At 53.3% G+C, this 12,917-nt stretch overlaps 1 protein-coding gene across 4 annotated transcripts in view; it reads left to right on the top strand.

Annotated features, from left to right (window-relative positions):
* IGSF3 (immunoglobulin superfamily member 3) overlaps window positions 1-12,917 on the top strand; it is an 89,665-nt gene that overhangs the window by 51,902 nt on the left and 24,846 nt on the right. For 2 of the 4 annotated variants that reach the window (XM_006919675.3, XM_025052258.1), the window contains exons 4-7: window positions 3,633-4,022; window positions 5,407-5,466; window positions 7,842-8,243; window positions 11,302-11,706. In XM_006919675.3, coding sequence (XP_006919737.1) covers window positions 3,633-4,022; window positions 5,407-5,466; window positions 7,842-8,243; window positions 11,302-11,706 — 1,257 coding nt within the window. The remainder of the gene's footprint in view (window positions 1-3,632; window positions 4,023-5,406; window positions 5,467-7,841; window positions 8,244-11,301; window positions 11,707-12,917) is intronic. The other 2 variants (XM_015595527.2, XM_015595528.2) reach the window with 2 other exon arrangements.

Here is a 12,917-nt window from a genome sequence, read left to right as displayed (position 1 = left end):
AGAAATCTACAGAGGGTGCTGCGTTCCACACTCATCCTTTCCCTTCCTGGATGGTGTTAAGATCAGCTTCGAAAAGTCTGGACCAAATTTTGAGTCTGAACGCTTTTAAATTAGGTTGCATCAGTTAATCTTCTTTATTTTAATCTTACCAATTTGGAATTAGGAGTTTTAAAATTGGCCCAGCGAATGTATCCAAACTAAGCTGGCAAAGGGCAAACTGGGTGAAAAAAAAACGTCGATGACCTCACTCTGGGACGCTGTGCTGTTCAGACTTCGTGGTGACAGCCCCAACTTAGTTCATTTCCATAAACGTGTAGCGAGTCTCTACAGCCCCGGAGGTGCGGTGACAGCATTGGGGATTTGGAGATGGATGATGCTTGGTCTCTGCTCCCGGGAGACGTGCGGGTGGGAAAGCAGGGGCTGAGGGCGGTGTGCTGAGTGCTACGACAGTGTCCCGTGTAACGGGCTCTGGGAACACGGTCGGCGCGAAGTGTTCTTACGGCGAGAAGTTTCCCTGCGTGACACGGAGGTTAAGGCAAATCCAGGAAAACCAGCCGTGGGGCGGCTCGCGCTGAGCCTTGAAGCTCGGGGAGACGGCGGGAGGAGAAGCGTAAAGGTGCAAGGCCGTTCGACCTGTTAGGCAAGCGGAGAGACGGCAGGTGTCCGTCGGTCAGGTGTCCGTCAGGGCTGAGTGCGAGACGTGAGTGAGGCGGGAGAAAGGCGCGGTAGCCCGGAGCCCCGCATGCTGCGATGCGGAGCTTGGCCTTCTGCGTTTTCAGGCTGCTCTTGTTGGAACCTTAGGAGCCTCTCGGAGGCGTTGGGGAGGTTGCACGTGGGTGTGTGCATGCGCGTGCGTGTTCCCGTGCGTGCGTACGTGCCAGGGCTGCTGGAGGAAGGCCTGGGACGGCCTCAGTGTTCCCCGCTCAGTTCAACCAAATGTTTTCTATATTGGGCACCAAAAGGTTTTATCTGAAAAAGGGAAGTCCCTCTCCAAATAAAGCTTGAAAACCGCTGCTGCAGATCCTTGGGCGGGGTTGAGATTTTTAAGCAAGGAGTGACGTAATCAAGTCTGGGTTTAGAAGGAAAAAGACCACGGGGGATTAAGCAGGTTGGGTCTAAAGAGAGACCAGGCAGGAAAGAACTAGTAAAGTAAGAGTGGGACCAGGTGAGTGGCAGTGGCCTGGAAGGCAGGCAGCATGGAAGGGGGGCGTCCAGCTGTCTGGATGCACGGGGCTGAAAGTCAGCGTGATTCCCTGAGCTGCGGGACGCACGGGGGAGGAACGGCCAGGAGGACCCAGGAGTCCTGGGAAGTCCGCCTCCCTGTGAGTGCAGCCTTTTCTTTTGTTTCTGTGAGTTTTCCTCGAGGAGCCCATCCCGCAAGCAGAATCTTCCAGTCACTGGGTGTGTGAAACGACCCAGTGTCTGTGTCGTCAGACACAGAGCTCGCTTAGAGTTTGAACTTGGGAGTGACGAGGGCCCAGGAAAGCCCGTGGGGTACAAATGGGAAAGGGCCCAGGAGAAGCGGAAGAGGCGGTCAGAGGAGCAACCCCCGTGAGAGAGAAACAGGTGGTTGGAGGAGCAGCCCCCGTGAGAGAGAAACAGGTGGTCGGGAGGGAGAGGAGAGGCGGGAGGGAAGGTGTCACGGAGCCCAGGGGTGGGGCGTGGGTGCAGAACCAAAACGTGCTGGAGAAAAGCTCTTGGTTGTGCCGGGGGAAGCGGGGTCGTGGGTGACAGTTGCCAGGTCAGTGAAATGTGGGAAAAGGCCCAGAATTCCAGTTCAGTGAGCTGAGGAGCGAGGGGGTATTGGAGAAGGCGTACATTGTTTTCTAGAGGTTTAATCGAGTGGGTACAACCAACGGCAAATTGCCGTGCAGAAAGAGCGTGGGGTGCTCTGAATCTTGAGTCTTCCACCGGGGACTGTGCGGGCTTCGCCAAGCCGTGGGGTATTGCACGAGGAAAAGGCCTTTGGCTGCCAAAGGGAGAGAGCCACTGTCGCAGCCAGCCTGACTCCGAGGATGCGGAAAGGTCCGAGGTCCAGGGCACCTGTTTGCCCGTCCTCAGCGGCATTTAGGAGGAAGGGGTGCTTTTTTATCCTTGATGTTGAGTTATAAATTACTGCGGTTTTGTCGACCAGAGAGCCAGTACCTGGCAGACGACGTGGGCGCGGTCCCATGTAGGTGCATTCGTCGAGGCAGAGGCTGATAATAAAACTGCTTCTTTCGAGCCGTGTCTTTTGGGAAGGGGAAGCGGAGGCAGCGCTGTCACATGGAGGGAGCCCCCCGGCGTTGTTGAGTGTGGTTTGCTCTGTTAGGAAGTTCGGGTAATAAAGGAAGGAGCTAATTCATTGGCGGAAAAGATAGGTGTTTGGGGCAAGACCCCGGCCCAGGTGAGAGGGGAGGGGATGGAGAGCCTGCAGGACAGGTGGGCACAAAGCCAGGCAGGGGCCGGAGAGGAGAAGTGTCGAAGCAGTACGCTCGGGATTCCTGTTCCTTCGTTTTCTTCAGGGAAGCGGGATTCTCGTCTGCTTGCAGAGTGCATGGGATAGGGGTTGACAGCGGGGCAGAGGTCTCGAAGGTGGCGGTGGAGGCTTGAGATGCCAGTGCAGGGAAGGAGCTAATGAGCCAGCAATCCGGACGGCCCTGGAACGTGGCTTTCAGGCTGCTGCTTGGAGAAACAGCTAGCATGGGACGGAGGAGGGACTCGGGAAGTGGGCGCCGCTACGGCCTCCTCGGCCCAGGGCTCTGCGGTTCTGTTTTCTAGAACAAAACCTTTTCTCCAGCCCTCGACTCCTCTGTCTTACTCTCCTCCCCACTTCGGCCCTGGGCGGCTGGGCTTTAGGAGAACAGCCCCCAGGCAAGTGACAGTCACCGAGCATCGCTGGGACGAGCAGCCCCTCCTTTGGTCCCCTCATGCCTGGTTGAACCCCCTCCCTTTGAAGGGTGCTTGCGTCCACTGGCCATTCCAGGGTGTCTAGCTTTCAGCAGAAGTAGGTGTTTTTATTTTTTTGACTCCATCTTTCTAAAGATTTGACAGGTGGTAACTAGTGAAAAGCCATTCGTTTTCATTTTTCCTATGTAGTTTTGTAAGGGTTTGTCTTACTTGTGTCTTATTTCCAGTATTCGCGTGGGGGCGGAAAATGTATCTCAATTTGTTTGATTTTTGAGTGTTTGTTAGGATTGGGGTCAGTGCCTTGGCCACTGTGTCATTTTGTCTCCCAAACCTCGGTGGGGTAAATCAAAAGCATCTGCTGAAAATATTTGTAATCCTGCTGCTTCGGCAGAGTTCTGGGTGTAGAGGTCAAGGCTAGATGTTTACGATCTGCTACGTGGGCGATGCTAGGAGTTCCTGGTTGACTTTTGGGGGTCTAATCTAGGGCATTATGAGCTACAGATAGAGATACCAGGCCCTTCAGACCGTCTGGGTCTGGCTGCCTTTGGGTTCCCTCTGTGGTGCTCAAGAGTTTCTCAGGTCACCTGGGCACGAGCTGGCTTTTTCTCTCAAGACAGGTGTGGAGGTGCCATCTCTAGTTAGCATTGCCAGGAAGGCATGGGCGGTGGGATGGCTGACGCAGCCTGGGTGGCGAGGGTCCTCATGCACCCAGATCACACCTGTTTCGTGATTTGTTTGCTCAGACAAGGAATTCACCGTTCGGCTGGAGACAGAGAAGCGGCTGTACACGATGGGTGAGCCTGTGGAGTTCAGATGCATCCTGGAGGCTCAGAACGTTCCCGACCGATACTTCGCCGTTTCCTGGGCCTTCAACAGCTCGCTCATCGCCAGCATGGGGCCTAATGCCGTGCCGGTCCTCAACAGTGAATTTGCCCATCGGGAAGCCAAGGGACAGCTTAAAGTGGCCAAAGAGAGCGACAGTGTCTTCGTGCTGAAGATCTACCACCTCCGCCAGGAAGACAGCGGGAAATACAACTGTCGTGTGACAGAGAGGGAGAAGACGGTCACCGGGGAATTCATCGACAAGGAGAGCAAGCGTCCGAAGAACATCCCCATCATAGTCCTCCCCATCAGTAAGTGGAGGGACCACCGCTTCCTTCTCCTTCACCCACTGGTCTGGTCCAGTGGCATCGCCTGGGGGAGGGGCTGGGAAGGGAGCTGGAAGTCTAGGGTTCAAGCTAGCGGCGGAAACTGGTTAACCACTGGTTCTCCAGCCCACCCACCCACACTCAGCAGCCCCCAGGTGGGCAGAGCATCAGGGCTGCGTTGGCAGCTAGAGGGGCATTGCAGATTCCAGCACTAGCGGCTCTGAGTCAGCGCCAGCACAGTGCCAGCTCAGCTGGGAGGAAAACCAGGAATTCTGGACAGCCGTTTGCTCCCGAGTGGCAATTAAGCCCAGAAGAAGTGGGTAGACGCCTCTCTTGACATCTCACTTAGGAGAGTTGGTCTTTTACGGGAGGATTTTAAGTCATAAGATGCATTATTAAGAGGGATTTGCTGTCTGGGTTTTGGGGTTAGGAGAGTTGGCCGTTCCCCTATGGAAGTTGTGTTTTTAAAAGTCAGTGGCTGGGCCCACTCACCTCGTCCCAGGGTGTAGACTTTTAAAGCTTAGCCGGGTTTTGAGGCTGCGTAGCTGGGCTCCCCGCCTCCATGTCAGCTGGCGTTGTCTGGGTGGGTCACGGTCGTGGCTGGGGACTCGGGGGACGGGGTCACAGTCGTGGCTGGGGACTCGGGGGACAGCCTGTGTTTGCTCACGTTGTATTGATTCATCCATAGAACCAGGATGTTCTCATTAACGTCTCCTTTCTCTCATAGCTCTGTTTTTAGTAAAAAGAGAACTAAAGCTTATAATGCCCTAATTTTAAACATGAGGGTGAAGTTTTAAAAAAAACTAACCTTTAATCTTATCTCAGCTGCTCAGACTGTTCTTTCTCTTACTCTTGTCATGATTCCCTTTACATTTTTATTTACACTTTCATATTTTTCATGTCGCTTTCAAGTTCGAAGGGAAAAACAGACACCGTGGTCTGGTCTTCCCACTCTTTTTTTCTTTTCTCACCAACAGGATTACTTTCTTTTATGCTTTTTGCCATTATTTTTTTTAATCACACACACACACCTAATTATCTCGAAATCCTTTTGTTCCTAGACTTTTTCCCACTGCAATGCCTAGCATGGTGCCTTGCATAGGATAGGTGCTTGCCGAATACTTACAGAATTGAAACTGTGGAATCGAATGCCCACTCTCTTTCCTATTTTCCTGTCAGTCGGTGCTTGCCTTAACCACACACGGACTCTCTGCTTTGAAACATGCAACTAATTCCTCATTGTTTTGTAAGGATCCAGTGAAGGGCAGCCACACTGTTTACTTCCTGTATCTTTTGTGCTGAGAGATTTCCCCTAGCCCCTTCCAAGAACTTGTTTGATGATCTGTGGCCTGCTATATTGCTTTTCCAGCAGATGACTGGGTAGTTAAAGTCCCCCAGAACCACCAGATCCTGCCCCAAGGCCACTTGGGTAAGTCTACCAAAGAAAAACGATCACATCGGTAATGGTGATAATACCTTGGATTCTAATGGCGCTTTTCCTCCCAAGAGCCCAAAGTGCTTCTGCATTTGTCATCTTCTCTGCTCTCACCCCTGAAACCCTTGCAGAGGCCAGTATCGCATCTGTCCTATGAAGAAGCCTGAGCACCATCCAGAGAAGTGGCCGAGCCACTTCTGTTAGTGGTCGAGCTTGCATCGTGTTAGAAATATTTGCTCCTAACTCCACATCCACCGCTGTGTGCCCAGCCTGTGCTGCGTCATCAGCCTCCTGATGCGAGATGTCATTTGCGAACACGCACTCAGATTCTCATTAGTTCTGTCCTAGTTTGCACTTAATCCAGAGTGATCTAAATTGTTGGCTGCCTTTTTTCAGGCCTGAGAACACTTGGAAATAAATAGTCTTAACTGGGCAGTGCAGCACTGCGTCTGCATTTGCCTTTGCCAGGGCGGCCGGAATGATTTGTCTTCTCGTAGTTACAAGTTCTAACCGTGCGATTATTCCAGGCTTGCTGGAGCGGCAGCGCACCGAACAGCAGCCTTCGTAATAAACAAGCCAGGGCTTACGTAAGAGTCCACTGGGGTGACAGTAGGGGCCGGGAGTGATGCCCTGCAAAATCATTCTTCTGCTTAATGCGAGCAAAGGGATTTTTCCCCTCAGTGCTAATTCCTCAGTCGGAGTTGATACTGGTGGAGCTGAGTCTTTAATCTAGAGAGGAACATTTTTACTATTAATGACGATGATGAAAGTATAATTACTTCCTCTAATTCTCTTAGTGCCGTGACCTTGAGGAGGAAGTATTAGTTCCATTTTGCACCGCGAAGTTGAAGTTTGGTTGTTTAAGTAAGAATCCAAGATTGTGGGGTTAGGGCCTAGGCCTGCCCACCTCCACGTCCAGGTTCGTAGCCACTAGTGCAAATCAGGATCCTCGGCATCTTCACAAATCCGCTTGGTATGGCTCCTCGGGAGATGGCCCTTCTGGGAAATTGCTATTCCCCATCTTTCTCCCCCATGAAACCAGCCTATCCAGACTGGGTAGGAGGCATACTCACCAAAGCAAGAGCTACACACAGAGGCTCAGTGCTCACCTTTGCCTGTTTCTGCCTGTAGGGGAAATACGGGGTGGGGAGGGGGGAGAGATTGATTCAAACGCATGGTTGTGGGTATGCGTGTGCTTCCCCTCTGTAATTGGGTGTGCCTCTTAATCTGGAATTTGATTTAATTGATTGATTTAAAATTGTTGTATTTTACGTGGGCGGTTCCCAGAAAATTAGAGCCAAACTGGTTATGGTATTTTGTATTCTTTCATACTTATGGCTTTTTGAACTCAATATAGATAATTATACAAAATAATATGCATAATTAAGAAGATTAGACTATCTATGATGTTTATAAAAAGTTACTGGGAATAGTAAAATGAATCATGATCATGGTGATCAATTTTCGAAAACCTATTAAGTGATTTCTATACACTGCTTCAGATACTTTTTAATCTTTAAAAAACTGCTTGAGATAAATACCCTCCCTGTTTTATAGGAAAAGGTATATAGACTTTACAACTCAATTGAGTGAGTTCATATAGCTAAGTGAGCAGCAAAGGAGAGAAAGGAGCAGATTCCTTATCCCCAGCTTTGACTGGCAGAATGTTTCAAGGTCAAGAACAGTGGAACCTCAGGGCTGAGTGCAGATGGGCAGGATAGCCGGCCAGTGGCTTTGTACTATTCCTCGTGTTAAGAAAAGTATGAAAGCTCACTCCCCACTCAGTCTGTGAGACTAGACCGTCTGTGCCCACTGTTACCCACACCAAGCACGCGTTATCCTCCAAATACTTACCATCATTTTTTTTTTCCTACTTCCTAATATTGCTCTGAGGGACTCAGCACGTTGTGCATGTCGCCTTTCATTTGACTGCTGTGGCACCGAATGGTGGGAAGACAGAGGTGCAGTAGAATTTTTGAGTAATTCACCTTACTGAAAATCCACATTGAAAAATCCTCGAACCCCAGCTGAACAGATAACCCGATAAATGATTTTAAGCCCTAAGCATAACCTCATTGTGCTGTGTCTCCTTAGGTTCTGATTCAGCCCCAGGTCTTAGACCCTGGGTTTCCTAGTCTTCCGTACATAGCACAGGGCCTCCTCGGTTGTCAGAGCTGAAATCATGGGGAGCCGTGCCTAGAACCAGCCAGGCCTTACCCCAGCCAGTGCCAGTGCTTTTATCCTCCGAGGTCCCTGTACCCCAAGAGGGTGAAATTTGCATCCGCCCTTCTTTTACTTCTGTCGGGGGCGGGCGGGCACCATGGCGACCAGAATGCCCCAGCGCATGCGCATTCTCTCCCTCTTCTCAGAGAGCAGCGTCTCCGTGGAGGTGGCCAGCAACGCCAGCGTGGTCCTCGAGGGCGAGAACCTGCACCTCTCCTGCAGCGTCCGCACGGCGGGCAGGCCGCAGGGCCGCTTCTCTGTCATCTGGCAGCTCGTGGACAGGCAGAACCGCCGCAGCAACATCGTGTGGCTGGACCGGGACGGCACCGTGCAGCCGGGCGCGTCCTACTGGGAGCGCAGCAGCTTCGGGGGTGTCCAGATGGAGCAGGTGCAGCCCAGCTCCTTCAGCCTGGGCATCTTCAACAGCAGGAAGGAGGACGAGGGCCAGTACGAATGCCACGTGACCGAGTGGGTGCGGGCGGTGGATGGCGAGTGGCAGATCGTCGGGGAGCGCCGAGCCAGCACCCCCATCTCCGTCACGGCTCTTGGTAAGTGAGCGTCTGGAACTCTCGGTGGGACCTCTGGCACGCCTGCTTCCACGTCAAGAAGTGTGTCCCGTCAGTCGTGGCAGGAAACGGAGGGCACTTTCAAAGGGTTTAATTGGGGGAACCCTCCGTGGAAGCGCAGGTGGGGTCGAAGGGACCAGTGCATGCTGGGACACCTGGAGACGTGACAGCTGAGAGCTGCTCAGCCACCTCTAGGTCTGGGCGGTGGGCATAAAGTTTTAAGAATTCTGGCCAGGTGAGCAAGGCTCCTCGGCAGGAGAGGTGGCCCCAGGTAGAGAGAGGAGCATGGCCACCTTCAAAACTGGCCTGGAAGCCCTGGAGCAAAGCCTCCCCACCCCCAGAAGGGTCGAAAATCACCTTTAGCCATTTATTTAGCATTGACTATGCTCCTGACTGAGTCTAAGCACTTAAGCTTAATTGTCCCTTTGGATGTCACCTAGAGGTAGACACTTATTTTATGAGGAGACTGAGTGAGACAGGTTAACTGATTTGCTTGGGGCTATAGCTTTTAAAACACAAACACCCTACCCAAACCCGGGAAATCTGCAATCTGTCTTAATTTTTTTTCAAAGCCTGTGTGTTTATCTCCTCTGTAAGGCCCCTCCTTAGGAAAGCCATTTTCTCATTAGCATGAAATTAAAAGATACCTTGAGATTTGCTAAAACCCAAGAATATTAGATTTGCTTCTTACGGGGTGGTTAAAGAGGCTTCTGTCAACATTTATCTGCCTAATATAATCAGTGTATTACATTTTTAAAAGGCTCGTCTGCTCCTTGGCTGGGAAGGGAACTCGTGTTAAGGCTTCTGTTTTCATCAGGGGCGACTCGGACATCAGATGTCCCTGTGACTTCGTGTCCTGCTCCCCGGGACCATCCGTGTTACTGGGCTTCTTCATGGGTGGGGCTGCTTTGGGGACCCCGCCGTGGAGGTGACAGCCCCGAGTGGTGTTGCCCTCCCAGTGTCCCATTCCCCGCTCACGCCCAGGATAGAATTACATTTACTTTAAAGGCTTAATCCCAAAGGTCAACCTGCTTTCCGCAGGGGTCAGACGGCTGGGGTTTCTGGCTCTGGACAGTTCGTCCAGCGGTTGAGTTTCCTGACCAGCCCCATGACTGTGCCTGTGCCCAGCGTCCGTGAGCACCTGTGGCAAAGGAACCAGTGAGGAAGGTTCTGGGCGTCCGGCAGTGCTGGTTGTTCCCGTCCCATGAGGCTGGGAATATCCAAGGAGATGTTGGGGTTAGTCAGGGCTGTTTCTCTGGAAGTAATTTCACGGTTTTAGGTTATTCCCCGAATGTTGTCACACTCACCGTATGTCCAGTGCTTCCCGGTTACCAAGGGGCTCTAACTTGTTCCCCACCCCCGGGCCGCCTCTGGCTAAAGCTGACTCGAAGTGGCCCGAGAGGGATGGAGCAGGGCAGAGCAAAGGGCACCCCCCTCGAGAAAGGTGGCCTTGTCAGCCTAAAGTAACCAATGACACACACCTGAATTTTCATGTTAGTACAGTTAGGAGTGGATCCCCTCTCAGCAAGGAGGTGACAGTGACAGGTGCTCAGGTGAGGTAATAGGCGGCTATGTCCCCCAGCCACACGTGGACCGTTAGAACTGTTCAGCTAGGGCACCTCGGGTACTCTGTGAGCTGTCACCGTGGTGTGTCTCCGTCAGGCCGAGACAGAGTCACTTGCTCAGGAAAGCTCTCTTCCCTCAGGTGCTGAGGCCAGGAACACCTAGTGCAGATCCTGTCCCTGCCACTCCCGTGGCAGCACGTTGTACGCACAGGTGCACAGGTGACCGTCACAGCCACTTAATGTTTAAGGAAGGGCCTCTGTAGCTTAACTTTTTTTAGAAATAGGATCCATAAAGATAGCTTATGAAATCCACATCGAAGACCCAGAGATCAGATCATGCCCACCTGTGTGCTGACTCAGAAAGCCAGAAGATTCCTTCTGTGCCTCGTCGATTCCCCGCAGAGTTTATTTTCCCTTATGTTTGTTTCTTTAACAAAATACATATTTAACCAAGTGTAATTTACACTGTATGCCAGGTACTGTTCCAAGTATTTTACAAATACTACCTCATTTAATCTCCACATGGACCCATTTTACAGATGGAGACGTAGGAGTCAGAGAAGTTAAGTAACGTACTCAGTGTCACACCGCTAGGAAGTGACACCTGGGCAGCTGGCTCCAGGGTCTGTGCCTTTTACCACCGCCTCATGCTTCCCGTGGCGAACGCGGCCTAGTAAGGCCCCCGGAGTCCCTTACACGCAGATTTGTGGCCTGACTGCCATTTACCAACACAGCGGCCGCTCTCGGTTTTGCGATCGTAACCAGTATCTCAATACTGAGTAGTAGAGTAGTTTAAGGCGGAAGGAAGTCGGCTCACTCCCAGAGGAGTCACTGTTAGGGATGAGTGCTGCTGCCCATTCAGTAAGAAACATCCAGAGACTCAGCCTGCTGTGGCCGCAGGACCCCGCCTCTCCCACGTCGCCACCTGCTGGAGGTCAGGCTCTCCCGCTGTGGGTCCCTCACTCCCTCTGTCCCCTGGGTTTCACGAGGAAAGTGGAAAAGGGACTTCTGAGCAAGCCCCACGCTGCCCAGCCGGGAACGTGGCATGCCGCCTCCATCTCCACCCTCCTCCAGCACCCGTGCACTGGTGGGCCAGGTGGAGGAGGTGTCGGGGCTGGGAACATGGTGACCACCTCGCAGGGGAGGAAGGAGATTGGCTTTGAGGCTCTTTTCTCCTGCCTTAGCACAGAATGCCAAAATTTCCAGGAATGGCCCCGCAATGGGGACAGATGGACCGCAGAGCAACGTGAAGGCTTCACTGAGAAATTGCCCCCGGCCTCTTTCTGTGGGGTCTTATGAACCGTGGGTTCGTGCCTGCACGTGACGGCTAACGTAATACTTGTCTGGGCATCGAAACAGACCCGCGAGCCTTTGCTCTGCCCCGCTAGCTATTGCCAGGACCCCATCGCCGTGTCACACAGCCCTGGGAAAGCCAGGTGTCTCCTCTGGCTTGAGTCTCCCTGCTCTCTCTGCAGAAACGGGCTTCGCGGTCACAGCCATCTCCCGCACGCCAGGGGTGACCTACAGCGATTCCTTTGACCTGCAGTGCATCATCAAACCCCACTACCCCGCCCGGGTCCCCGTGTCAGTGACGTGGCGGTTTCAGCCGGTGGGCACCGTCGAGTTCCAGGACCTGGTGACTTTTACCCGGGATGGAGGGGTCCAGTGGGGGGATCGGTCCTCCACCTTCAGAACCCGCACGGCCATCGAGAAGGCCGAGTCCAGCAACAATGTCCGCCTGAGCATCAGCCGGGCCAGTGACACGGAGGCGGGCAAGTACCAGTGTGTGGCGGAGCTCTGGCGGCGCAACTACAACAGCTCCTGGACGCGGCTGGCCGAGCGGACCTCCAACCTGCTGGAGATCCGGGTGCTGCAGCCAGGTAGGCACCTCGGGGCGCGCGAGCTCGTGCTGGCTGGGGAGACGTGCGGGGAGCGGACGCAAGGCCCGCACCGAGCCCGTGGCCTGGCCGCTTTCGCTTCCCGACTTTCCGTGTTGAGAGACGTCAGCTCTGCAGGAAGTTGCAAGAATCATAGTCCCTCCTCGAGGGCCGGTTGCCGACGTCTTCCAGCGTGCGCGGGCTCCCTCTGCGAGGGTCTTGTTGTCGTTCTCAAACCAGTTAAGCTGACGACGTCAGGTTACTTGAGCGTGTACCTCCTGAGAGCAGGGACACTGTCCTACCCAGACACAGCGCTGTCGGACTCTGGGGATTTAACGTGATGATGGGATGTTACCAGCATTCCCCCAGCTGTCCCAGATTCCCTTTATAGTTTTTCCTTCTTTCGAACCAGGGTCCAGTCAGGGGTCACGTGTCGTTTTTAGTTGTCATGTCTCTTTAGACTCCTTTGATCTGGAACAGTTCCCTGGGTGGGTGTGCGCGTGTGTGCGTTAAGACATTGGCACTTGTGACGTGTCCAGGCGGACTGTTGAGCGAGAAGCTCTGCTGCCCCTTTACTTCATGTCATCTCCTATAATCCTTGCAGCAGCGATGTGAACAAGGAACTATTGTCCCCTGTTTGCAGACAAGGAGCCTCGGAGGGCAGAGGGAAGGGGATGCTTACTGAGTTCCCTTACTGGGGAACTGCTTTGTGCTAGGTGCTTAGGGTTGCTTGTTTTATTAGAATTTCACAACAAACCCAGAAGAGGTTAAGTGACTAGCGCGGGGTCATGTAGCTGGTGGTCGGTGGAGCCAGGATTTGAACCCTTGCCGCCTTCTCCCTTGCTGTTCTGTGACCAGGCCCCGTCCTTGTGCCTGAGTCGGAGGTCCCTTCTCCCGCGAAGCCGAGTCAGTCTCACAGCAGGTGGCGAGGATGCGCTAATGTGGGCACTAGATGGGGGGGCGGTGGAGGGGGCTTTCTGCAGACTCTCTCGCCTTCGTCAGGCCCTTTCCCTAGCACGGCAGGTGGTTAAGTCCGATGCTCCTGTGATTTCCTCGCATCTGTCCCCATCTCCTGCTGGGGTGGCAGCTGATGGAGGGTGGAGCCCAGGACATGGTTCCCTCTGGCTCCCGTCCCCCGCACAGGCACCCACACAGTGAAGGGCGGGGCTTGGACAGGAGGTGACTTTGCAGAGACTCTTTCTGAGTCACCCACT

This window comes from Pteropus alecto, unplaced genomic scaffold (assembly GCF_000325575.1).
Source record: "Pteropus alecto unplaced genomic scaffold, ASM32557v1 scaffold106, whole genome shotgun sequence".
Classification (NCBI taxonomy): Eukaryota; Metazoa; Chordata; class Mammalia; order Chiroptera; family Pteropodidae; genus Pteropus; species Pteropus alecto.
Note: the sequence above shows the minus strand (reverse complement) of the source record. Positions and strands in the feature narration are given on the sequence as shown.